Source organism: Ovis canadensis, chromosome 1 (assembly GCF_042477335.2).
Source record: "Ovis canadensis isolate MfBH-ARS-UI-01 breed Bighorn chromosome 1, ARS-UI_OviCan_v2, whole genome shotgun sequence".
Classification (NCBI taxonomy): domain Eukaryota; kingdom Metazoa; phylum Chordata; class Mammalia; order Artiodactyla; family Bovidae; genus Ovis; species Ovis canadensis.
The window spans coordinates 222,153,295-222,179,818 of NC_091245.1; the positions used below are offsets into that span (position 1 = coordinate 222,153,295).

A 26,524-nucleotide genomic window follows, 5' to 3' on the forward strand; every position below is an offset into this window, starting at 1 on the left:
AGGAAGGGGCTTCCCTGGTGGCTCAAAGAGTCTGACTGCAATGAGGGAGACCTGGATTTGATCTCTGGGCCAGGAAGATCCCCTGGAGAAGGGAATGGCAACTCACTCCAGTACTCTTGCCTGGAAAAGCCCATGCATGGAGGAGCCTGGCGGGCTACAGTCCATGGAGTTGCAAAGAGCCAGACACGACTGGGAGACTAGTACATCATACATCGGGAGAAGGAGGAAATGAAGAGGGGCCAGCTCTGCCCTTTCCTGCCCAGCTCTGCTTCCTCCCCACCCTTGTGCCCCCTACTCCTATTCCTCCTTTGGGGCCACTATCCACTAGTCTCCTTCCCTCGCTGCCTCCTCTTTCCTCAGTTTCTGTCATTCCTGGCTCTTTCCAGCAAGTCAACAAAGCTACCTTTTTTCCCCCTTAGGGAACCAACCAAACACCATATCTTATCCAACTGAAGCTCCAGATTTTCTCAGTACTGTTAAGTAGCTAGTTTCTTAGCCCTGGTTTCGCAATTTGGAAACTCAACGGTTTACCACTGTGATCACCACAATGACACCACTACTTAGGCTTACTTAGGGTATGGTCTCAACAACATGAGAGGGGCATGAAGGTTGCTGATTTGGACACAGCAAATTGCCAGTACTATTGCCTGCCTCTCTCAGATCCATAGACTCCACAGAATGTGAGAACAGAAAGAAATAGTCGAAGTCAAGCTTAATTTCTTCTTTGTACGAAGGAGGATGAATCATGCCCAGGAAATCAAGTCATTTTCTCAAGGAAAACACAAAGATTTTATACCAGAAACGGAGCTAAGGCTTAGAAGTTCTAAACACATGCTCTTTTGGACTGCTCTAATCACCCATCACCTCTCCAAGCACAAACAAAACAAAACCAAGGGATACAAGAAGATATATCACCTTTCTGGTCTATCCAACCTGCACTGGTTGCCCTCTCCTTCACTCAATCTGTCCAAGAGCTCCTGCAATGCACTTGAATATTTACAGGTGTCTATCTCTGAATGTTTTCTAACTTACTAACATATTTTCATATATACGTTCCATGTTATATGTGCCTACTTCTTAGCTCCACAACATTCAGAATGAAACAGATTATACTAATAGTCAAAGAATTATTTAAAACCTTGCTATCTGCTACCATACAAGTTGTTGCTGTTGCTGTTTAGTCATAAGTTGTGTCCAACATTTTTGTGACCCCATGGCCTGTAATCCACCAGGATTCTCTGTCAACGGAATTTTCCAGGCAAGAATACTAGAGTGGGTTTCCATTTCCTTCTCCAGAGGATCTTTCCGACCCTGGGGTCGAATTCACATCTCCTGCATTGGCATGCATGCTCTTTACCACCAAGCCACCAAGGAAGGACATGCCAAATTCCTGAGATCCATAAAATCCAGGTATTAATGTTCTGTAAATAAATAGCAATTCTTGTTTTCATTAATCCATATCAATGCTCCAAAGTGGTGTTTGGGGTATCTAGTTAACAATGACATTTGTTGGAGATTTCTGAAAATAATAATAGGCACCATTTATTGGGTACTTACTATCTGCTACTGAAGTGGGTGCTGTCACATATTATCTTATTTAATCCTTCAACAACCCCAAAACTAGGCATTAGTAGCTCCATTTTACAGATGAAAACAAGGCAGAAGCAATTCAAGAAGTGTGCAATACTTTGGAGTGATTTTGTGAACAGATTTCCTAAACTAATTCAAACGAAACCACATTATAAAGATGTCCAGCGTTGTTTACGCCATGTGCATTCCACTGTGTGCAGCTTCTCAGCACAGCTGCCTCTCTTCCTGAACACATATAATTTTATTCAGTTCTACCTATTAGGATACAAAGGATGCAACTATCATGCAGGGTGAGGAGTGGGATAAGTTTCCTGGAAAAGGAGTTTGATTTTAATAAGTCCTCAGTCCTCTTGTGGCCAAAGAAGGCCAAGAGATCGCAGGGCAGCCTCAGAGACGCTTTCTGGGCTGTACTAAAGGCTCTCCCCACTTGAAGTGTACTGGCCCAGAACACGGTTGAACCCATGACCCATCATTTCATTAATACTGGTTTCTAACTGCTGTAACTGTCCCAGGAAATTTTACATAATTACACAGTTGCTGAATACATGCTTGAAAAGCCTTAAAAGGAAACAGTTTACTCTCTATAAACATCAGTTTTCACACCTCAAAACTATTTCCTAGACCTTTTATTCCAAAGAAAAATTGCTTGAAAAATGTATACAGGACATTTAAGTGGTTCTTGTTGAGGCTTGCAATGGGATGTTTATGCCTATTTATAAACTTCTGCCATCAGAAATCTTGGTGCTACTATGGGATCTCACTCAGCCTGTCTCTTCCATTTTGATTAGGAGAAAAATGCAAACTACTCTCGTCTCTGCTCCACATTTACAAGGTTAGCTAGCACTTTGAGCCAGTAGCAATTGAAAGCTAGTAGCTAGAAAGTAATTTACCTCTTTGAGTCTCACTCTTCAGAGCCAGTACAATCTGAGCACATTTTTGCACCAAAGACATTAAGGGAGAATTCCTTTTCAAGTGGTTATTCTTGAATTCATTTACTTTTGACACACACAATGAAATCCCAATTCTCCTGCAGGCCGCAGTGCCTTTGTTTGCTATTTTGTACACTGTCTATCTCCCTGCATCTTTGAATGAACAGTATATTTCATGAATAGAAAAGTATATTTTCAATATTAGAAAACTCACATTTTATGATAAAGCATGTAGCAAGGCTTGAAGATTTCTGCTCTTTTAAACTGGCATCTTAGCAGAATCTAAATAATTATCATCTGTCTTTAGCATTCACATTTTGACCTGAAAACTGTCAACAAATAAAACAATAAATAGAAATTTTGAAAAATAATTACAGAAACGTGGGATGAATTTAAATTGCCAGCAGTAACTAGTGAATGTATTGTACTTATGCCTCTTTGAAGAGAAGCCCCCTAAAGGGGCAGAACTGAAGATAAAGAATGCCAGTGGGGTGGCATGGGCAGAGATGCTTTCCAAAGGCTTATGCCTACGGATATAGACACACACGTTTAATGCAGGCAGGCATTTGTGAACAACGATCAGGCAGGGGCATCTGGTAAACCAATCCCTTCTCCCCCTCCCTCCATTCACCCCTAATCAAGTGAGCACAAGAAATGAAAATGTCTCCCCAAATACCAGTGTGCCAGAAGACATAATGAGAAAGAGGCACAACTAGACTATGAAACCACAACATCAAAGGCAAATTTATACTAAGAAGATTAGATAGGCAGATTTGCATCCAACTAGTTTCAGTTTGAAATAAGCCAATTTGGAAAAAGATTTCATTTTCAAATGTCCATTACAATTTCATCTAAGTACCAAGATCACCTCTAGAGAAATATAAAAAGAAGTATAAACCATAAATGCATATTCTCTTTCTTTAACCCAACAGTCTCACTCTAAAGTCAGTAAAGAGAAATACCGAAAGTATCTAAGATTCTCACTCTCACTGAGCCAATAATAAATATATACTGAGTTTCTACAGAGGGAGAGGAATCATCCAGAATTTTCATTTAGTAATCCACTCAATCTACATTTTAAAAGTTAGTCTTATTCTACTTAAATGTTTACAGATAAAAGGAAGATCCGATTTTTTTTTTAATTTGAGCTTAAACTCATCCATTACAACTACAGTAATCTGCAAGAGTTGTTAAAATGGAATCCTAATTCAATACATAGTAACTTCACAACTCCTGGCTACAGGGTTAGGAATAAGGCAAGAGAAATAGGTAAAATGGACTAAAAATGCTAATACAGAGAATCATAGGAATGCTTCTGTAATCCTCCTCCATGTTAGGGAAGCCAAGCGCATAGTGTCAAAAAAGACTTTCTCCTTATGAAGAGAAAAATAAAAGTTGCAGAGTAGACAAAGAAACAAGAGAATGAAATTGGAAGTCTTCCGATGGCAAATTATTAATGCCTTCTCTTTGAGAAATTGCAAGCAGGCAGAAAAAGGTCTAACCTGAAGAGAAGGATCAAAGACTGAAATAAAAGCTTTGATGCCCAAGTTGCTCTGTAGCCCCAAAGCGCTGTGGAGCCATGAATGCAGCTGGGAAGATTGTTAATTCCCAAATAATTGTGGAATGAACTGGTTACTTAATCCCTGGGAGGACAGAGGAGTGAGATTAAGTAGTGTTTAGTTGCTTCTAAAATGAAATAACAGCATTTAATTTGAAGCCAAATATTTATATTTATTTCAGTTTTCTTCCAGAGTTTTTACATCTTATGTCAGTGTTAGTGACTGGTTGATAGGAATATTTTATTTGAATACAATGTTTATTTCTCAAAAGATAACTTTATTGATTGGGTCATGAAAGTGAGACGAAGCTAAAACAAGCCCAGTGGGGCTGATCAGACAGCCTCAGCCTGGCAGCACTGTTCATCCCGAGACAAGGACCCAAAGGCTGACATAGTGACTCAAAGAAAAAGAAACCATCTCTAAGCCTCACTTTGCAGCCTCCAAGTTAAAGCTACACAACAAGCTAAATAAAATTCTTACTAACCTATTAATTCACTCATTCAAAAAGCACATTTAAAGCTCAATTCGTTTCAGGTTCCTTGCTGGGGACCAGACATAAAGTGGTGAAGACTCAATCCTGGAGTTGAAATCACCATGTAAAGATCACAGAAGCTTGGACTTTGAAGTGCACTGAAAGGTCATTTTTTTCCTCTAACTTTGCAGCCTTCTCTCTGGCAGTCCTACCACATGGTCATTCATAATCTAGGTGTACAGCTTCAACAAGAGGAAACTTACTACCTCCGTGGGAAGAAAGTTCTTCCATTTAACTAAAAAAATTAAGCAGGACTCAATGACATGCCCCAAAATAAATAAACTGAAGTAGCCACGTTAATTAAGCCTCTGCAATTGGATTTCATGCATTTTCTTTTTGCTTAGCAAAAATGTTGTGTACTTCAATAAATAGCACACATACATTCTCTCAATAACCAGATTTTAAAAACTGTCTTTAACATAAAAAGCTGGTTAGAATCACAATATTTAGTCTCACCTACTGATCCCAAGCTGGTTCTCACAGGCAACATTTCACAACAGAGATAAATTGAAGCCAGAAGGATCATAACATAGCTTAAAGTTACAAAGAAATCTCCTGAAAGTTTGTTTTCTGTCTTGATTACTTCTTCCAGGACTCAAGGCCAGGATGAAAGTGAAGTGTTATTCGCTCTGTTGTGTCCTACTCTTTGCAACCGCATGGACTCTAGTCTGTCAGGCTCCTCTGTCCATAGAATAGTATGTACTATATTTCTACACAACCGAGTAAGGAAATCAGACAATACCTTTGTAGACAAAGGGGGAAATTTTTGAGTGTAGTAATGGTGTACCTTTGGGTATGATGGGGACTAACTTTCCTGATTTTTGAAAGGCTATTTGGTTGTTGTGCGTGTGAGCTAAGTCACTTCAGTCATGTCCAACGCTTTGCCACCCTACAGACTGAAGCCCACCAGGCTCCTCTGTCCATGGGATTCTCCAGGAAAGAATACTGAAGTGGGTTGCCATGCCCTCCTCGAGAGGATCTTTCTGACCCAGGGATCAAACCCACATCTCTCATGTCTCCTGAATTTGCAGGAGGGTTCTTAATGCTAGCGCCACCTGGGAAACCCATTAGGTTGCTACTGTGATATTTTTTTTCTTGAATATAATCTTTACATTTTATCACAGTAAAATACAATTGATCCAGAATAGTTGAAGACTATCCTTATTCTCTGAAAAATATTATTATCTTAAGGTCACATATGATTACAGTTTGCTTCTTGGGTTGGGAAGATTCCCCTGGGGGAAGAAATGGCAACCCACTCCACTCTACTTTGCCAGGAGAATCCCAGGGACAGAGGAGACTTGGCAGGCAACAGTCCAGGGGTTCACGAAGAGTCAGACATGACTGAGCATCTGAGCACAGAGCACAGGGTCACATACATTTCAGAGGGATTTCAAAATGTTTAAGAAGGCAATATAAATATTTACTACTGCTACTACTGCTAAGTCACTTCAGTCATGTCTGACTCTGTGCGACCCCGTAGACGGCAGCCCACCAGGCTCCCCTGTCCCTGGGATTCTCCAGGCAAGAACACTGGAGTGGGTTGCTGTTTCCTTCTTCAATGCATGAAAGTGAAAAGTGAAAGTGAAGTCGCTCAGTCATGTGCAACCCTCAGCGACCCCATGGACTGCAGCCTTCCAGGCTCCTCCATCCATGGGATTTTCCAGGCAAGAGTACTGGAGTGGGGTGCCATTGCCTTCTCCGAATATTTACTACTAGTTTATGCTTAAAGTTTCTAAAGGCACTGAACCATTTCTCTTAACCACTAAGAAAATTTCTCAACTCTAAGAGTATTTAACTCTTGTGGTCAAAAGATTTAGCTACATATCTAAAATAATCATTTGCTGAATGAATAAATATGTAAAAACACAACACAGTAGCAGAATACCGTTAGGTATTATGTCAGTGATTCATGAGACTTCTTCATTGCTTTTCAGTACAAAAAATGACTTGGAATCATGCAAAATATCAGCTATCATTTCCTGTTTATTAAACTATTATACTTCCTCAGCTTTAATTTTCTTATTACCTAACTGCTCTTATTTGTAAGTTGGCTACGAACCTAACTTCTCTTATTTGTAAGTTGGCTACAAACCTGTCAAGGACAGTATTTACCTGCTGTAATTATACATTTTTAATCACTGCTGGTAATGAAAAAACAGTTTTCAACAGACACTCATAGAAAACACATTTTGTCCTCCTTTAATTGTGTCATTACAATAATATGGGACTATCTAAATGAGGGGGAAAAAAAACATGAAAAAGAAGAAACTTTGAACACATTTTTCAAGATATGCTTAATATAGTAATTTTTATATTCCTTCAGTTCAGTTCAGTCGCTCAGTCGTGTCCAAAATTTGCAACCCCATGGACTGCAGCATGCCAGGCTTCTCTGTCCATAACCAACTCCCAGAGCCCACTCAAACTCATGTCCATTGAATTGGTGATGCCATCCAACCACTGCATCCTCTGTCATCCCCTTCTCCTTCTGCCTTCAATGTTTCCCAGTATCAGGGTCTTTTCCAATGAATCAGTTCTTCACATCAGGTGGCCAAATTATTGGAGTTTCAGCTTTAGCATCAGTCCTTCCAATGAATATTCAGGACTGATTTCCTTTAGGATAGACTGGTTGGATCTCTTTGCAGTCCAAGGGACTCTCAAGAGTCTTCTCCAACACCACAGTTCAAAAGCATCAATTCTTTGGCGCTCAGCTTTCTTCACAGTCCAACTCACATCCATACATGACCACTGGAAAAACCATAGCTATGACTAAATGGACCTTTGTTGGCAAAGTAATGTCTCTGTTTTTAATAAGCTGTCTAGGTTGGTCAATCTTTTAATTCCATGGCTGCAGTCACCATCTGCAGTGATTTTGGAGATCAAAAAAATAAAGTCTGTCATTGTTTCCATTGTGGCCCCATCTATTTGCCATGAAGTGATGGGACCAGATGCCATGATCTTTGTTTTCTGAATGTTGAGCTTTAGGCCAACATTTTCATTCTCCTCTTTCATTTTCATCAACAGGCTCTTTAGTTCTTCTCTTTCTGCCTTAAGGGTGGTGTCATCTGCATATCTGAGGTTATTGATATTTCTCCCAGCAATCTTGATTCCAGCTTTTGTTTAATCCAGTCCAGCATTTTTCATGATGTACTCTGCATATAAGTTAAACAAGCAGGGTGACAATATACAACCTTGACATACTCCTTTCCCGATTTGGAACCAGTCTGTTGTTCCATGTCCAGTACTAACTGTTGCTTCTTGACCTGCATACAGATTTCTCAGGAGGCAGGTTAGGTGATCTGATATTCCCATCTCTGTAAGAATTTTCCACAGTTTGTTGTGATCCACACAGTCAAAGGCTTTGGCATAGTCAATAAAGCAGAAGTAGGAGTTTTTCTGGAACTCGCTTGCTTTTTTGAGGACCCAACGGATGTTGGCAATTTGATCTCTGGTTCCTCTGCATTTCTAAATCCAGCTTGAACATCTGGAAGTTCACGGTTCATATACTGGTGAAGGCTGGCTTGGAGACTTTTGAGCATTACTTTGCTAGCATGTGAGATGAGTGTAATTGTGCAGTCATTTGAGCATTCTTTGGCATTGCCTTTCTTTGGGATTGGAATAAAAACTGACCTTTTCCAGTCCTATGGCCACTGTTGAGTTTTCCAAATTTGCTGGCATATTGAGTGCAGCACTTTCACAGCATCATCTTTTAGGATTTGAAATAGCTCAACTGGAATTCCATCACCTCCATTAGCTTTGTTCGTAGTGATGCTTCTTAAGGCCCACTTGACTTCTTATTCCAAGATGTCTGATTCTAGGTGAGTGATCACAACATCGTGGTTATCTGGGACATGAAGATCTTTTTTGTATAGTTCTTCTGTGTATTTTTGCCACCTCTTCTTAATATTGTCTGTTTTTGTTAGGTCCATATCGTTTCTGTCCTTTATTGTGCCCATCTTGCATGAAATATTCTCTTAGTATATCTACTTTTTTTAAGAGATCTCTAATCTTTCCCGTTCTATTTTCCTCTATTTCTTTGTATCGACCACGGAGGAAGGCTTTTTTATCTCTCCGTACTATTCTTTGGAACTCTGCATTCAATTGGGTATCTCTTTCCTTTTCTCCTTTGCCTTTTGCTTTTTTTCTTTTCACAGCTATTTGTAAGGCCTCCTCAGACAACCATTTGGCCTTTCTGCATTTCTTTTTCTTGGGGATGGTCTTGATCCCTGCCTCCTGTATAATGTCACAAACCTCTGTCTGTAGTTCATCAGGCACTCTGTCTATCAGATCTAATCCCTTAAATCTATTTGTCACTTCTACTGTATAATTGTGAGGGATTTCATTTAGGTCATACCCGAACGGTCTAGTAGTTTTCCCTACTTTCTTCAATTTAAGTCTGAATTTGGCAATAAAGAGTTAATGATCTGAGTCACAGTCAGCTCCCAGTCTTGTTTCTGCTGACTGTATAGAGCTTCTCCATCTTTGGCTGCAAAGAATATAATCAATCTGATTTTTATATTGACCATCTAGTCAATTATGTATTCCTTAAATTAGTATATATTAGTATAATAATATATATTTTACTAACAGTAATACTAGTATATATTAGTACATTAGTATATTAGTCAATTCCCATATCCTCCTATATAAGTCTCTTGATTTGCTTCAAGTTTAATTTCCATCTTGCTCACTCTTCCAGTATTCTTCCATAACATGGCTTCCCCTATAGCTGCCATCAGTATTTAGCCATAATGCTCTAAGTTAACAATGAGGTTACCATTGAGGTTATCTGATATTCAGACCTCCTCCAACTCACTGCCAACCATACATTTATATAGTCAAGGCATTTGAGCTTCTCATTGTGTATTTATTTCTGGGTCAGTGAGGATGATCTGAGAATCTCCTCCTCCGTATACATGAGTAAGCCAAGTGCAGCAACCATGTGCTTTACCTATTCTAGGAGAGTGCTCTGTCCATGATGGACATTTACTCACATTAGGGCTGAAATGAAGAAGAGTATTTCTCTATTAAACTCTAAGTAGACAGAAGAAGAGTCGCATCAAATCATACACAGGCTGCAGGGAAAAATAGTTTCTGTTTTCTCTTCAGGTATTCCTGACACGCTCTTCAGCCAGCTATAATGTATTCTTACTTAATTCACAGATTTATTTTGACCCTTCACCAAGGTTAGATGTAATATAAGCAACTCAACAATGCAGCAATTGCGGTATCCTGGAGAAGATTATTTGTGATAAATGAAAGCTAAGCAGGGGTCACTGGAACTCACAACAGAACAAAACATATCATCTCCTCTGTCAGAATGAAAAAAAAAAAAAAGGTTTTATTTAAGTTACATAACTAAATCTCCAGTTGTTAAATATTCTTCAGCAGATAGTTTTAAAGCCATTTGAAACCATTACAATGACTTAAACAAATGTTCATAAAAAATGCGGGCAGGTTCTTAAAACTTCAGGTCTCATGTACTGTATTCTCCTACTCCTCCACAGTCCCTCAGTCTCCTGCGTTGTTCAGAACTAACAGATTAGAAAAATGTTATTTTTGTACTTGCCTTCTGTGGTTTACCATCTGATTCAATAAATGGATGGATTAAATCATTACTTCCAACCCACACAGGCAGTCCAGACACTATTGTTCTTCACCAGTGATGAGGAAAACCCTCATCCAATACCATGCTGCACAAGTGAGCAGCCACCAAGTGCTACATAATCTTCCCTGTGCACCCCGCACACTGGGAAGAGGAGAGACTCAACGCATTTCATTCTTGAAGGAGAAGAAAAGGGCAAAGAGATTCCTCTTCTGAGAAAGTTTAGTCCAACTGAGAAGTTAGAGGGAGCAATCCCCACAAGAATCACCCTCATTTCTGACACCAAGTTCACGTTCAGAGGGTTCACGAAATCACTCTCAACTTTCAGTAATTTGTTAGAAGGACTCACAGAAATCACTAAAAGCTACTGTATTAACATCAGCCAAGGAAAGAAGTACATAGGGTGAAGGCAGGAAGTATCAAAAGTGGACCTTCCATCATCCCCTCCACAGAGAATTAGAAGGCATTAATTTCCTAACATCAGTGGGTAACAATACACACAGACGGCTGCCAGTCAGGGAAGTCCAGTGAGCTCTATGTCCAGAGTTTTTATTAAGAGTCCATCACACAGGCCTATTGATTTACTTACTAATTGCCCACTTGTGGGATTTCAGTCTCCAGTCTCCAGCCTCTCTAAAAGTGGCCCGGAGCCCTGACCCTAGATCATGTTGGTGGTCTTTCTCTGGTAGCAACCTAAGACTATCTACATGTGTCCAGCCCTCCAGTGATATTCAGGGATAGTGCTATTGTCAGACAATCCAATGACCTAAGGTACCCAGGGAAATAAAATGCTCCGATCAGAAAATGATATTCCAAGAAGTTAGAGATTACCTTTCAGAAGCTAAGGTCAAAGGGCAGAATTCTTTCTGCATAAGGTTAAAGCATTTATTACTCATCTTTTTCTCATAAGCCTTTGATTTGGATTTCAATGGTAAATATATTCATTATGATTATAACTATGCCCCAGGGCTTTCTGAGGTTCAAGGTAGATGTATGTAATACAACAGAGATTAAGGAACTTCAATTCATTTCAGTCACTCTGTCGTGTGCAACTCTTTGTGACCCCATGGACTGCAGCACGCCAGACCTCCCTGTCCATCACCAACTCCCAGAGTTTACCAAACTCATATCCATTGAGTCAGTGATGCCATCCAACCATCTCATCCTCTGTCACCCCCTTCTCCTCCTGCCCACAATCCCTCCCATCATCAAGGTCTTTTCCAATGAGTCAGCTCTTCGCATCAGGTAGCCAAAGTACTGGAGTTTCAGATTCATCATCAGTCCTTCCATTGAATACTCAGGACTGATTTCCTTTAGGATGGACTGGCTGGTTCTCCCTGCAGTCCAAGGGACTCTCAAGAGTCTTCTCCAACACCACAGTTCAACAGCATCAATTCTTCAGTGGTCAGCTTTCTTCATGGTCCAACTCTCACATCCATACATGACCACTGGAAAAACCATAGCCTTGACTAGATGGAACTTTGTTGGCAAAGTACTGTCTCTGCTTTTTAATATGCTGTCTAGGTTGGTCATAACTTTTCTCCCAAGGAGTAAGCGTCTTTTAATTTCATGGCTGTTGTCACCATCTGCAGTGATTTGGGAGCCCAAAAAAGTAAAGTCTGACACTGTTTCCATTGTTTCTCCATCTATTTCCCATGAAGTGATGGGACCAGATGCCATGATTTTTGTTTTCTGAATGTTGACCTTTAAGCCAACTTTTTCACTCTCCTCTTTCACTTTCATCAAGAGGCTCTTTAGTTCTTCTTCACTTTCTGCCATAAGGGTGGTATCATCTACATATCTGAGGTTATTGATATTTCTCCCAGCAATCTTGATTCTAGCTTGTGTTTCATCCAGCCCAGCATTTCTCATGATGTACTCTGCATATAAGTTAAATAAGCAGGGTGACAATATACAGCCTTGACATACTCCTTTCCCGATTTGGAACCAGTCTGTTGTTCCATGTCCAGTACTAAGTGTTGCTTCCTGATTTGCATACAGATTTCTCAAGAGGCAGGTCAAGTGGTCTGGTATTCCCATCTTTTGAAGAATTTTCCACAGTTTATTATGGTCCACACAGTCAAAGGCTTTGGCATAGTCAATAAAGCAAGAAGTAGATGTTTTTCTGGAACTCTCTTGCTTTTTTGATGATCCAGCACATGCTGGCAATTTGATCTCTGGTTCCTCTGCCTTTTCTAAATCCAGCTTGAACATCTGGAAGTTCACAGTTCATTTATTGTTGAAGCCTAACTTGGAGAATTTTGAGCATTACTTTACCAGCATGTGAGATAAGTGCAATTGTGTGGTAGTTTGAGCATTCTTTGGCATTGCCTTTCTTAGTGATGGAATGGCCCTTTTCCAGTCCTGTGGCCACTGTTGAGTTTTCCAAATTTGCTAACATACTGAGTGCAGCACTTTCACAGCATCATCTTTTAGGATTTGAAATAGCTCAACTGGAATTCCACCACCTCCAGTAGCTTTGTTTGTAGTGATGCTTCCTAAGGCCACTTGACTTCACATTCCAGGATGTTTGGCTCTAGGTAAGTGATCACACCATTGTGATTATCTGGGTCATGAAGATTTTTGTAGAGTTCTAACTTTATAAGGTAAGTAGTTTATAGTACAAGATTTATGGAGGCAAGGGACTAGGGGGTGAGGGTGATAGGTGTAAAGGGCTGTATGTGTGTGCATGCTCAGTCAGTTCAGTTGTATCTGACTCTTTAGACCCTATTGACTATAGCCCGCCAAGCTCCTCAGTTCATGGGATTCTCTGGGTAAGAATGTGTTTCCATGCCCTCCTCCAGGAGATCTTCTAATCCAGGGATCAAACCCATCTCTTCTGTGTCTCCTGCATTACAGGTGGATTCTTTACCACTTAGCCGCTGAGGAATCTCCAAAAGGCTGTATAGTAAAAGTGAAAGTTGCTCAGTCATGTCCAGCTCTTTGCGACCCCAAAGAAGTGTGACTCCTATACAGTCCATGGAATTCTCCAGTCTAGAACACTAAAGTGGGTAGCCTTTCCCTTCTCCGGGGGATCTTAACAACCCAGGGATTGAACCCAGATCTCCCACATTGCAGGTGGATTCTTTACCAGCTGAGCCACAAGAGAAGCCTAAAAGGCTGTATCATGCTTGTCAAAAACCCAGACCTTGGTATTATGGCCTAGAACAAACACTGCAGGAGTTCTTTCACTTGATGGCAATACTGAAGGAGTAGACTGCCACCAAGATCTAGTGTTGGCCTAGGAGGGCAAGCTAGTTCTGCACCTCAGGATGAAAAGAGCGTGGACAGTAGCCTACACAATACATATAGAGCATAAATAGTAGCCTACACAATACATATTCTTCAAAGCTCCCCTAACTAACAAGATCACCTTACCTTCTGACTTCCAGAATTCTGTTACCACTTATGTTAAGCTACTCTAGTCATATCTCTACTGGGCATTGGTTCCAGGACTCCACCAAAGTTACCAAAACCCGTGGGTACTAAGTTACTTATAAAATGGCCTGGTCCAATTGGCCCTCTGTACCTGTGGATGCAAAACCCACAGATACGGAGGGCTGATTGCATGTTAGACAGGAGTGTGAAGTTGTTTTTAGGAGAAACAATGGAACTAAATTCTGACAGATGAAGGAAAGAAAAGAGAAATATTAATATATACATCATGAAAACTCCATGAGGGCCTGATAGAAAAAGATGAGAAAGAATTCCCAACCCCACTTTGCCTCTTCTATTTGTTAGTCCAGCAGAGCTCATAGTATGGTTCAAAAAACAAACAAAAAAAGACTCATGGGAAGTCTTGCTTACTTGCTTATCCTTAGGCAACTATACAGAACAGAGAATACCATAAACACTGGAGTTAAATATCTGGGTAAAAATCTGCTACTAATACCCTGTGAATAGGGTACCTCAACAAAGCTTCCTGAGTTCCTGTCACTTCAATTCTAATTTGGGAATAATATCAACTCCCTCAAAGAGTAGTTTGAAGCTTAAATGAGATAACATATGGGAAAGCTTCTGTTAAATGTACATTTTCTTAACTATTTTACAAATAGGCTATTATCAGTTGAGTAGATTGGAAAACATAGCTTTTAACTTTTTATTTCCAATTTTTGATAATGTGTGAGTGCATGCATGCTCAGTAGCTACCATCATGTCCCACTCTTTGCAACCTCATGGACTGTAGCTGGCCATGCTCCTTTGTCCATGGAATTTTCCAGGCAAGCATACTGGAGTGGGTTGCCATACCCTCTTCCAGGGGATCCTCCCAACCCAGGAATTGATCCTGCAGTTCCTGTGTCTCCTGTATTGCAGGCAGATTCTTTACTGCAAAGTCAGGGGGGAAGCCCATATATATATATATATATATATACATATATATATATACATATATATATATATTCTTTTATTAAAATAAGACATAGGCTAACTCTAAATTTTAAATAGTTGTTCCAGTTGCTTTTTCAGGATAAAAAGATGGCAGTTCATTAAAATCCTGATGTATATTCACAAAAGCAATAGAAATTAATGTTAGGTGACATGGATGAAATAAAGATATCTTCAAAGATATTCAAGGAAAACATACGCAAACTTTTCCTGAGAGGTTATAAAAGTAGTGTACATAGATTTACTAAATAATTAGACTCTATTTTGTAAGCCATAGAAATTGCAATTGGCAGATCAGAAAATTAAGAATGCTTCTAAATTCTTGTAACCTGTACTTTGATCTAGGATCATGCAGTATATTATGAAAGGGCTTATTTAGATTATTTGTGAACTTAATATATGTTAATTAATAAAACTGAATGGTTTTGAACATGAAATATATATATATTACATGTTACATACATATGTTTTATATACATATATATGTAATATCTCCTTCAAAGCAACTGAGTCCCACAAAATAATAATACTTGAAGAATATTATCAAAAACAAATACTTCAAGATACCTCCATAAAAGGGCTATATGGTCATATGCATTTGGGAAATGCAGGAATCTAGATACTCCTCCGAGGGAGTTACAATACACTAATTAACACATTAAGGGCTTCCCAGTCCTGGAGGAGGGCATGGCAACCCACTCCAGTGTGCTTGCCTGAAAAACTCCGCAGACAGAGGAGACTGGGGTGGGGGGGCTACAGTCCATGGGGCTGCAGAGTCAGACATGACTGAGTGACCAAGCGCGGCACAGCACAGGTGATGGAGTGTAAAGAATCCACTTGCCAATGCAGGAGACAGGAGATGCGGGTTCCATCCCTGGGTTGGGAAGATCCCCTGAAAGAGGAAGTAGCAACCCACTCTGGTATTCTTGCCTGAAAAATTCCATGGACAGAAAAGCGTGGTGGGCTACAGTCTACGGGGTCACAAAGAGTCGAACACAACTGAGCACACATACACACACACAAATATACACACACACACACAGGCTCTAGAAAATCCTACAAGAATGAACACAATATAAGGTTATTCGACCTAGAATTTCCTGAACTTGTTAAACACAAAAACTTCATTTCCTTCAACACTTCTTAAAATCCAGTGGAAATAGTGATCCAGAGAATAAATTTTAAGAAATGTATACCTGTGGCAGATTCATGTTGATGTATGGCAAAACCAATACAATATTGTAAAGTAATTAACCTTCAATTAAAATAAATAAATTTATATTTTAAAAAGAAATATAATAATTCATATTATTCAGATTTTAAAAATATGTGTGTGTGTGCTTAGTCACTCAGTCATGTCTGATTCTTTGTGATTCCATGGATTATAGCCCACTAGGCTCCTCTGTCCACAGAATTTTTCAGGCAAGAATACTAGAGTAGGTTTCCATTTCCTACTACAGGGGATCTTTCCCACCCAGGGATTGAACTCAAGTCTCCTGTGTCTCCTGCATTGGCAGGCAGATTCTTTACCACTGCACCAACTGGGAAGCCCTTGAAAAATATAAGGCATTACATCCTGCACATCCAGCTTTATACTAGTTCAACCAAGAAGGAAGAGGGCACCCTGCACAAGATGCTCCAGGTTGAGAAAAGAGCTAAATGTGTGCAGCTAAATTTCTAGCTTCAGTGTCATCTAGTCTCTCAATTCTCTTGATTATCACTACTCTTTACCTTTTATCTTACCTAGAATTTGACTTTTGACTGTATTTCCTCTAGTCTTGTACTTTGCTTCTTTCAGGAAATGTACCTTTAAATAAGTCTCGAAGATGCCCACAACCAGGTTAACTGGGTCCCTAGGACCATCCTATTTGGTGAACATCACCGAGGTAACAGACCCACAAGATGCTTCCTTCTATCTCTTACTCCTACTCTCCAGCGCAGTGTTACTAGACTAGCCTGAAAGCAGAGAATCTTGTAAAGAAATTTCACTTTTTCTTTTCTCAACATAAAACACCCTAATCATTCTACGGTATTTTCGTGATTGACTATCATACTGGTAGTTTCTAACAGTGACCAGCCTAAATTCTAATACAGAAGTGTGGAAAATTCCATTCCATTCCATCCATTTTACAGTAGATTAAGGAATTTATGGTTTCAAAAATGACTAAGAAATGAAGCTGCACTGTCCAGGCCAACTGACCCATCCCAGTGGCCATTACTGGTGGTGATGCTATGGGTGTATGCCCAGTTCACTTTGCCCAGAAACAAATAACTTTGAGTAAAATTTTACCCTTCACACACACATGCAACATATACTTAAAATTCAAATGGCAAGCAATAATTTGTTATACTATTTCAAAAAATACCAAACAGTATTGATTTTTGTTATGGATTTTTTAATCCAGGATTTCCTTTTTCAAATTATGCTTATCAAATTTCTTAAGGGAAAAATGGGACTTTATATAATCAAAAGCCTAAAAGGGGCATTTTAAGTTATGTACATGATAAAATAAGAGAAGTCTGGTATTTTAGAAACAGCAACAAAACCTTTCGGCAGCAAGCAACAAAAGTGAGTGAAAGTCACTCAGTTGTGTCCAGCTCTTTGCAACCCTATATAGTCAATGGAATTCTCCAGGCCAGAATATGGGAGTGGGTAGCCTTTCCCTTCTCCAGAGGATCTTCCCAACCCACGGACCAAACCCAGGTCTCCCGCATTGCAGGTGGATTCTTTACCAGCTGAGCCACAAGAGAAGCCCAAGAACACTCGAGTAGGTAGTCTATCCCTTCTCCAGGGGATCTTCCAGAAACAGGAAGCAAATCGGGGTCTCCTGCACTGTAGGTGGATTCTTTACCAACTGAGCTATGAGGAAAGCTCCAGCAAGCAACAGAATAGAATGACAAATGACTGCATGCAAGATTTGGCCATTTGAATGATATAACATTTCTTTTCCTTTGGATTTTTAGCCTCTTTCCCTGGTGGCTCAGAGGTTAAAGCGTCTGCCCGCAATGTGGGAGACTCAGGTTCGATCCCTGGGTTGGGAAGATCCCCTGGAGAAAGAAATGGCAACCCACTACCAGTATTCTTGCCTGGAGAATCCCATGGAGAGAGGAGCCTGGTAGGCTACAGTCCATGCGGTCGCAAAGAGTTGAACACGACTGAGCGACTTCACTTTCACTTTCACTTTCCATTGTATTATGGCTATATCTTTGAAACACACTTCTACACATAAAAATGCCCATCTTAAAATCTTCAATGACATTACATATCCAAGGAGTTGAAACCCAAACTATTCACTTGGCAATAATGAGTGATATGGAGTTAATACACATCTTACTTGCCATAACCCCCCAAGTCCTGCTCCCCACTATGACTTAGTCCCTGGATTTCTTTTAGGGTATTTCTGAGAACACCATTCATCACATTATAATGATTTGTTTTACTATCTCTGTAATGAGAATGCAGCCTTTTCAATAGCAAAGCTATGTATTTCTTACACAGGTTCTAAAAATCCCTCAATACATGTATAACAAGCAAAACTTTAAGTGAAAAAAAGTCATTTAGCTCAAACTTTTTGCAGGAATATTGTTTTCTCAGCATACTGAACAGGTTTAAACACTAAAACTAAACTATAAATCCTTTATGTCCCTTTCAGGGAAATGATATAAACATTATTTCTCATAAACAAGAGATCTACTATATTTTAAAGAAACAACATCACATAGTGACTCAAAGGACAAATTCAGGGGCCAGACTGCTTGAGTTCACACCCTAGCTCTATTGTTTATTACACGTATGACCTCAAGTAAGTTAATTTCTCCTTACTTTCAGTGTGTTATTGCAAAATGGGACTCACCTTAGAAAACTGTTGTGAGTAATTAATGAGCTGACATGCATAAAGCATTGAGGACAGCACCTACCATGTAAAAAGCATGATTTCTGAGTTAGCTCTTACAGTCATTACTATCCATCTTCAAACTTTCCTAGCCCATCACTAAGGATATCCTGTAGAATCAGATGACCTGGATAGTGCTAGGTCATCCTCTTCTAAGGCTGCCATGCTTGTAATATTAGGTAATTCTCATGCAGCCTTTTTTTTTTTAAGTGAATCTACCTTATGGTTGCTAACAGTGGCCATGCAAAGCATACCTGGAAGGCTATTTTAGTAAAAATCACTGTCAAAGCTTCTATTTTTAAATCAATGTCAGGGTAGTAAACCTTCTGTGTGGATTTATAATAAGATGTCCCTTTATTATGCTCACAGGAAGATGTCAGTTATTGCTTTACTTTCCTCATAAACAGTCTAGCTGTCCCTTTCCTGTACTTGTCTCAATCCTTGTCAATACTGCCATATCCTTCTGTCAAGTTATGTAAAGCAGAATGCAGTCGCCTTGACATGGACTTGGTAGAACCCTGCCGAGGGCTTAAGGCTCTAACTCAGAGCATCTTTATGCAGTGAACAAAATAATACTGAATTTTACACTGTCAGCTCATGTTAAGAATGCCTATCAATTTATCTCCATAATACAACCTGTGTTTCATCTCAGACTATCTCCTAGTAATGCTCATTTAGGACTGCAGATTAATAGGCATGTTCAATTAATAATTTTGCATTTTTTCCCAATTAAATCTTCTTCCCCCACTAATTTTATAATTCAATTAAAATAAGCCATCAAGTTTTCTTAGCATGATTTGCTCTTTATAAACCCCCTGCCACTTTTTCCCCATTTTCGTTGTTTCAGTAGGCCTACCGCTGAAATGAAGCTGTGGAGATAGGAAATGTTTTCTAAACTTTCTAGATTAGATCACCAGGGCTGCTGTAACAAACCGAGCAGTTTAAACAACAGAAATGTATTGTCTCTCAGCTCTACAGGCTGGAAGCCTGAGATCAAAGTGTCAGCAGGGTTGCTTCCATCTGAGTGCTGGGTGGAAAAATCCTTTCCATGACTCTCTTCTAGCCTCTTGTGATTGGCTAGCAATCCTTGGCATTCTTTGGATTATTAATGCCTCACTCTGATTTCTGCCCTCTTCTTCCCATGGTATTCTCTCTGTGTGCATACCTGCATGCCCAAATTTCCCCTTTTAATCAGTATATATTGGATTAAGGGTCCACTTTACTTTCATACAATCACATCTTAATTAATTATACCTACAACAATCATATTTTTAAATAAGGTCACATTATAAGCTACTGGGGATGAGAATTTCAACATACAAATTTAGGGTGACACAATTCAACCTGTACCACTTCTCAAATTAAAAATGCTCTTGGGGACAAGCCACTTTAAGGAGAGTCTTTGTTCTGATCTCCTATCTGCATAGAAGAGATATATCCTGCAAAGAGCTTGCTGGGCTCCTTGATTGGAATCCACTGGTTGGCTGAAAATCACACCTGTGACCCAACACCCAAAGTTTGCTCAGATTTCCCACAGAATGGGAAGTGAAACAACCACAGGCGCCTTTCCCCCTTCACTTAGTGCATTTCCCCTACAGATTTTCAGGGAATATACAATCAATAAAAAGAAGCAATGCATTAATTACCATATATTAACACATATATGTGGAATCCAGAAAAATAATACAGATGAACCTATTTCCAAGACAGGAACAGAGATGCAGACGTAAGGAGCAGACATGTGGACACAGCAGGGGAAGGAAAGGGCAGGACAAATTGGGAGATTATGATCAATATATATACACTACCATCCACAAAACAGATAGCCCCTGGAAACCTGCTATAAACCACAAGAAGCTCAGCTTGGTGCTCTGTGATGGCCTAGAGGGGTGGGAATGTGGGGGTGGGTGGGAGGGAGGCCCAAGAAGGAAGGGATATACATATGCATATGGCTGATTCATTTCATATGCTTCAGCTGGGTACAAATATGGACAAATAAGAGTGTTTGCCTCATAGACTTGTTGTAAGGATTAACAATTTGATCCATACAAATTGTTTAGAACTGTGCTTGGTACATGGAAGGTACACAGGAAAATTAGAGCTCATTATTTTACAACTGATGACAATAAGCTGTAGAGCTATAAAATGCCAACTCCAAGATATTTCAAATGGTCATTGGTAAGACCCAACCTCTAGCCCAGAACTTCAGAGGTTTTCCATGTCAACAGACAGCATTCCAGCAACATTCTATTTTTAAAGTGCCTAAACATCACACTTGAAGAAAATGAGAGGTCTGGGGACTCTGGTATAGGAATAAAGTACCAAACAGTAGGGTTGTATATTCAAGAAACTCTGCCTAAAAGCCTACCTGCTCAGGGATTGATTTTAGGGAAGGCAAAGTCCTTGAAGAATCAGTAACCACCTTTGTAAGAGGTTCTGGAAAAGCTAGTTTGACTGGACAAAGAAAAGCTAAGGAACTGCTGCCCTGGACATAAGAAAAGCTGTTTTTGCCATGTCCCATGTGCATCTCTTCTTGAAGCCAAGAGAACTACTTGTATTATTATTATTATCCCTTGAGTTTGCTCTGTTTTTAATATATCTGGGAAATATTCTATCTCCTATGCCAAATTTCACATTATTGTTCTGTTCCTCTTTAAGAATAAGTTGTACTTTGTGTTTTCAAATCTTTTCCTAAAACTTCCTTTATTTCTGAGCATCACCTTTAGCAACCCTCTCTTGTTTTCTTTAGGACAGAACTATCCTCTGTCATAGCATTCGTGAGCTATATTAGAATCACTAATTTCCTGGTCTCTATTTCCTATCACACTAAGGATACCACATTTGTTTTGGAATCTGCAGCACTTAGCACACAGACTAGGCGTGAGATATTAATATCTACTGACTAACTGAAAGACTGGCTAGAAGAATGAATGAATGAATATATAAATGAAAGGAATAAGAAGATGTCTGAACCTTAGCATCTCACTATTAGGCACATTATAATCTAACTTGACCTCTGACCAGGGAAAAGGAAGATGGAATAAGTGATGAGGAATAAAAGGAGTGACTCTGTGTGTGATATTAATCAGTTAATGGAGCTCCAAGTTGTTTTGCCTGGATCCATAGAATTAAAAAAGAGAAAATTTAACCACTAGCTATCTAGCTTGATTTGCATGTGTTCAAATCTTCAAAGTACTCCCTTTGATTCCTTTAATCAATAGCTATTTTAGAAAGCTCTTCATTACGTCCTAATTGTCCAAATTCATTTTCTTCATTTTTCCTTATTAGAGGCAGATTTTTCAAATGAGTTAAGTAGATCAGCAATTTTAGAATCATTATCAACTTCAAGCATTTCTCTCAGTTATTAGCATGTCCCTTCTCTCTCTGGACTAGATTCTTTTCTCCATTTTTATAAGGCCCATCTGGCTCATTTTATTGACTTTTTTTTCCCATACATATCAAATAAAGTCAACTTTATTCTATACTGAGAGCAATCCATGTTTACAATAACACTGATCCTAGATATTTTATCAGACATCTCATTTTAGATGAAGATGCAAGTGATTCTCCATTATGTTACCATGTCAAAAAATAAGTAAATAATTAGCACTCATCTAGGTTTTAATCCATCCCAACCAAATAAGCTTATAAAGTCATTGTCATGGCCCACAAAACATTTCACAAATAATTTAAATGAATATTTTGATCCTTAAGTACATTGTAATTTAAAAAAACACATATTCATTGAACCTAACAATCCCACTGCTGGGAGTCTGTTTCACAGAATTAAAAGCATCATACTATTGCAGCACTGATATTGTGTCAAAAAGCTGGAAACAAAATGAATGCTCATCAGTACATGGGTGGTTGAAATTTTAAGGCATATCAATACCATGGAATGGTATGCAGCTGTTTGTATATGTTTCCAGATGTGTAGGGAAATATAGAAAAGAGTATTGAAAAGATTGTTACTAGGGAGGAGAGAAAATACTGGATGGGAAGAGCAAAGCAGAAAAAGTAATTAAGAAAAAAAGGAGGGCATTTATGATAAAACCATTATATAAGAGATAATCTCATCTATGCAAAATTCCATATGTTATATGAATATGATTAAATATACATAAAAGGATAACCATATGATTTTCTAAGGGCAATAGGACTATAGATTTTTACTTTCTTATATTGTATAAACTGCTAATTTTTAATAATTAAAACATTTTAAATTTGAATTATTTTTATCATTTGAATCACTATTTATATAATTTGAAAAACATCAAATTAATTTTCATTTTGATATATATAATATATCTAGAGGGAGAGAGAGTAATGCCTATCAGACCAAGGTTTATATACTCATAATTCAGAACTCAAATCCAGCCACTGGATAAGAGATTGGCTTCAAGCAGTGCTTCCAAACTAAAATCCACCTGATTGAGAGAATATGTATATATATATCTTATCAATTCTGTTCTTTTTAAAACAATCTTTTCTAATTTCTATTTTTAATCTACTCTCAAGACTCATCTAATATATTAACTGTATTCTTAACTGTATTCTCCACTTGTCTCACCAAATATTTGATTTCCTAGAACGTCTTCAAAATTCCCCCATCAAACTCCTAAACTTCTATACTTTAAATATCTCATTTTGCTGGATGAAATGTGAAATCATGTAGGAGATTCCTGAACTTCTACTTCAGGGTATATATCCCTTGGGGTTCATCAATTTTTCTTTTTACATTCAACAGGAGTTCTACAGTGAGAGATGAAACACTGTCAAAATCCATAGGTAAACACACTTGGACAACAGTACTTAAAAGAGCAATGCAGAATCCTAAATGGTATTTTGTGTGGTCTACCTTTCCTCATGACTTCTGAACCTTTCTGTATAAAGACAAACTTGTGAAAATATATACTTATTCTGCATGGGTTTAAAATCATCCAGTATTTTCACCAACTCCAAATTAAAGAATACATCTAGCTACTTGAATTTCAAAAAGCATTTTAATTACTTTGGTAAATAAAAGTTGTTAAGAAATTGGAATAATCAAAATATTCAAGTACTAATGTAGAAAAATAAAGAATAAATTAATCCAGGTATAATTTTGAGGCTATTATCATTACCATATGTCTCTTTGATTACCTTTCTCCTCAGGGATTTGATGTTTTACAAAATCTAGTCTACCAAAACAAATGAATTAATAAAGTAATAATTGATTTTTAAAAATTTTAATGAATCAATGACATGTGTAATTGCCCATCACAGATAATGATCAAGATGAGGAAACCAGTGTGGCACAAATAGTTCAAGCAATGTGTTTAGGGGCAAATAATTTGGTCTCATGGAACAATGTATAGCTTCGGTTACCATCTTAAAATTAATAGAAACAACTGAAGACACTCTCCAGAGCTCAGACCTCTGTTTTCAAATCAGTGTTCCATAGTCAAAGAATAAATTGGGATAGAAAATCAGCTTTATTTTAATTCACAATTTTTAAAAAAGGAAACAACCTAGAGAAGGATATCAAGATTAATTTAGAAGAAGAATAGCTTTGAGGTGCCCAGGAAAAAAATGTGAGCCTGATCCTTATGCCAAGGGCAGAGGAGACAAATGAATATGAGTGATGAGCTCTCAGCAACCTGCCAGCTTCACTGACAAAGATTCACATAATGGACAAGAGAAGGCAAATGTATCAGCAGAAGATAATGAAGACAATATTTTTGTTCACTTTTTATACCTATTTCTTTAACTTCTATGTGATAGGTTTGGTTTTGTTTTCCCTGCCTTGAAAAGATAAAGGCAGATGGATTCACATCCTCCAGAGACTAGAATCAGATGATCAAGTCGAAACAAATCCTTCTGAAAGCACCCAATCTCATAGCAGATGCAGTAAAAGACACATCATTGGCCATTTTGAGAATTTCCTGCCCAAGAAACATCTTAAACACACGTGTCCAAAATTGTCAGTTGTTAAGCTCCAACCTTGAAAACTAGGTTACCAAGTTTTGACACATTGAGAATCATGCAAGTGTCAGGTTTTTTGTGCTTTTTTTTACAAAACACAAAGGATAGAAAAGTAGTAAATATCACATCATGTTGAATTTGTCTTAATCCTCACTTTATTCATTCATAAATCACATAAATCTCACAGAATACTGTACCAGCATTTTCAAACCATGGCTCCATTAAAGATTTAACTTCTGAAAGTCAGAAAGAGGTTTTCTTATTAAGCTGCCATTTCCCTTACAAAATAGACTATTTTATACTTACTGCTACCCTTTGAACTCTTATAGTGAATAATTAAAACTAAACTGCAGAGCATAATTTTGAATGCTGAGTACACTGTAGGTTGTAGGTTTTTGCTTAGTGGCTGATTTCAAATGCTCACCAATCCCCAGAGGGATAACCCTGCCATTAGTTTGAATCGACAAAATTGGCTGGCCCCTAAAAGCAAGGCAGACAGCTCCAAATCATAATAAAATGGTCTTGTTGGCAACTCACCATATTGACAGTGGGGTCCCTGAAAACCCTCCGAACACTGGCACCGCTGGACTTCACCCTCTGAGCATCTCTTCCCATGGACACAAGTCCCCACTGCAGAGCCAGCTAAAACAAAGGTAGGCAAGAAGGTTGGAGAGAACAGAGTATAGGGAAGGAAAGAAAATCCTCAGTGTGAGCATCAAGTTGCTAATATAGACACCATCTAGAAATTTCTACCAGCTCCTCTAGCCTCTCCATCAAAAACAGTTTTTTTCATTACCAATTAAGGCCATTGCCTTCTAAAGCCTTGTAGAACTCTGTATGTGGTAACATCTGTATCACTTTGAAGCTGGTAGAAATGCCCCACCCCAGACCTACTGAATCAGAATCCATACCTTAACAAGGTACTAGCTGATTTGTATTCAGATTCAAGTTTGAGTAGTAATGGCCTTTATGGGAAACAAATTTGTTAAGGAGTGGATATATGTATATGTATAACTGATTCACTTTGCTGTACACCTGAAACTAACAGAGCATTGTAAATCAACTCCACTCCAATGAGAACTAAAGGAAAAAAAAGAAGCACTAGTCTAGAGGAACTCCATGAAGATGGCTGTGCCACCCAAGCAAATCTAAAACACAAGCAGGAAATACACTTATCAGAGGCAAAGGACTGCGCTAGGTGCCACACAAGATAAAGAATTCATCTCACAGTCATTAATTTCCAGGAGTCTATAATATAGTTGAGATGACATGTGGGCAGATATATTTACTGAGCTTAAGCCACTGATCTTCAGTGGCCTAGCACTGCATGAGAATACAATGACCCCCCGCAGTGTACCCCTCAACCCTAAGCCTGCTTAATATGGAAAGCCTGAGGCAACTTCACCAAAATCATTCAAGAGCAGAAAGCATGGTGGGGAAGGGAGCAGGATGCCGACAAACTCCCGAAGGTTCAGGATAACAGGAGAGATGAATGGTTGTGCTGTGGTCTGCATTGATTGCAACACACTGAAGCATTTTAAGTGACTTGGCAATAACCATAAACACATAGGTAACAGAGTCGCTAAACGGATTCGTTTCTCTGGTGTGGATGAACTATACAATGCTGCTAGTTCCGCTGCTCAAGGGCTGTCAGAGAGACACCAAAGGTCCTGAAATACCCTCACTAGAGGTTTGTGAAAGGACTGCATACTTCATCTTAAAAAGTAAACGGCCTCCCTAGTTCTGCAATTAATCACGACAAGCACAAGTCAAGAAATCCCATTTAGATTTCCCTCTGGACTTTTGAATCAGCCATGGATTACAAATCTGATGATATGGGAAAGGGGCAAACAGCAAAGGGAGATGGAAGCTTACTAGGCGTAACCTGTCTGGCTTTAAATAAACTGCCTTTTACATAAAGAGACAGACTATAAAGCAGCAGTTCCGTGGGTCCTGAGTTCTGACCTATCATTAGCGATGCTTAACAGAAAGGCTTTCTGCAGATTTCTGTACATGCCATGTGTGCATCTTCAGTCCAAAGAGATGCTCTGAATCTGTGGTGAGTC

The 26,524-nt window shown here is 38.9% G+C and overlaps 1 protein-coding gene across 1 annotated transcript in view; it reads right to left on the minus strand.

Annotated features, from left to right (window-relative positions):
* The window catches only part of LOC138443218 (EGF-like and EMI domain-containing protein 1), a 605,343-nt gene that overhangs the window by 572,548 nt on the left and 6,271 nt on the right, over window positions 1-26,524 (minus strand). The window contains 1 exon segment of the mRNA XM_069595258.1: window positions 24,996-25,100. Coding sequence (XP_069451359.1) covers window positions 24,996-25,100 — 105 coding nt within the window.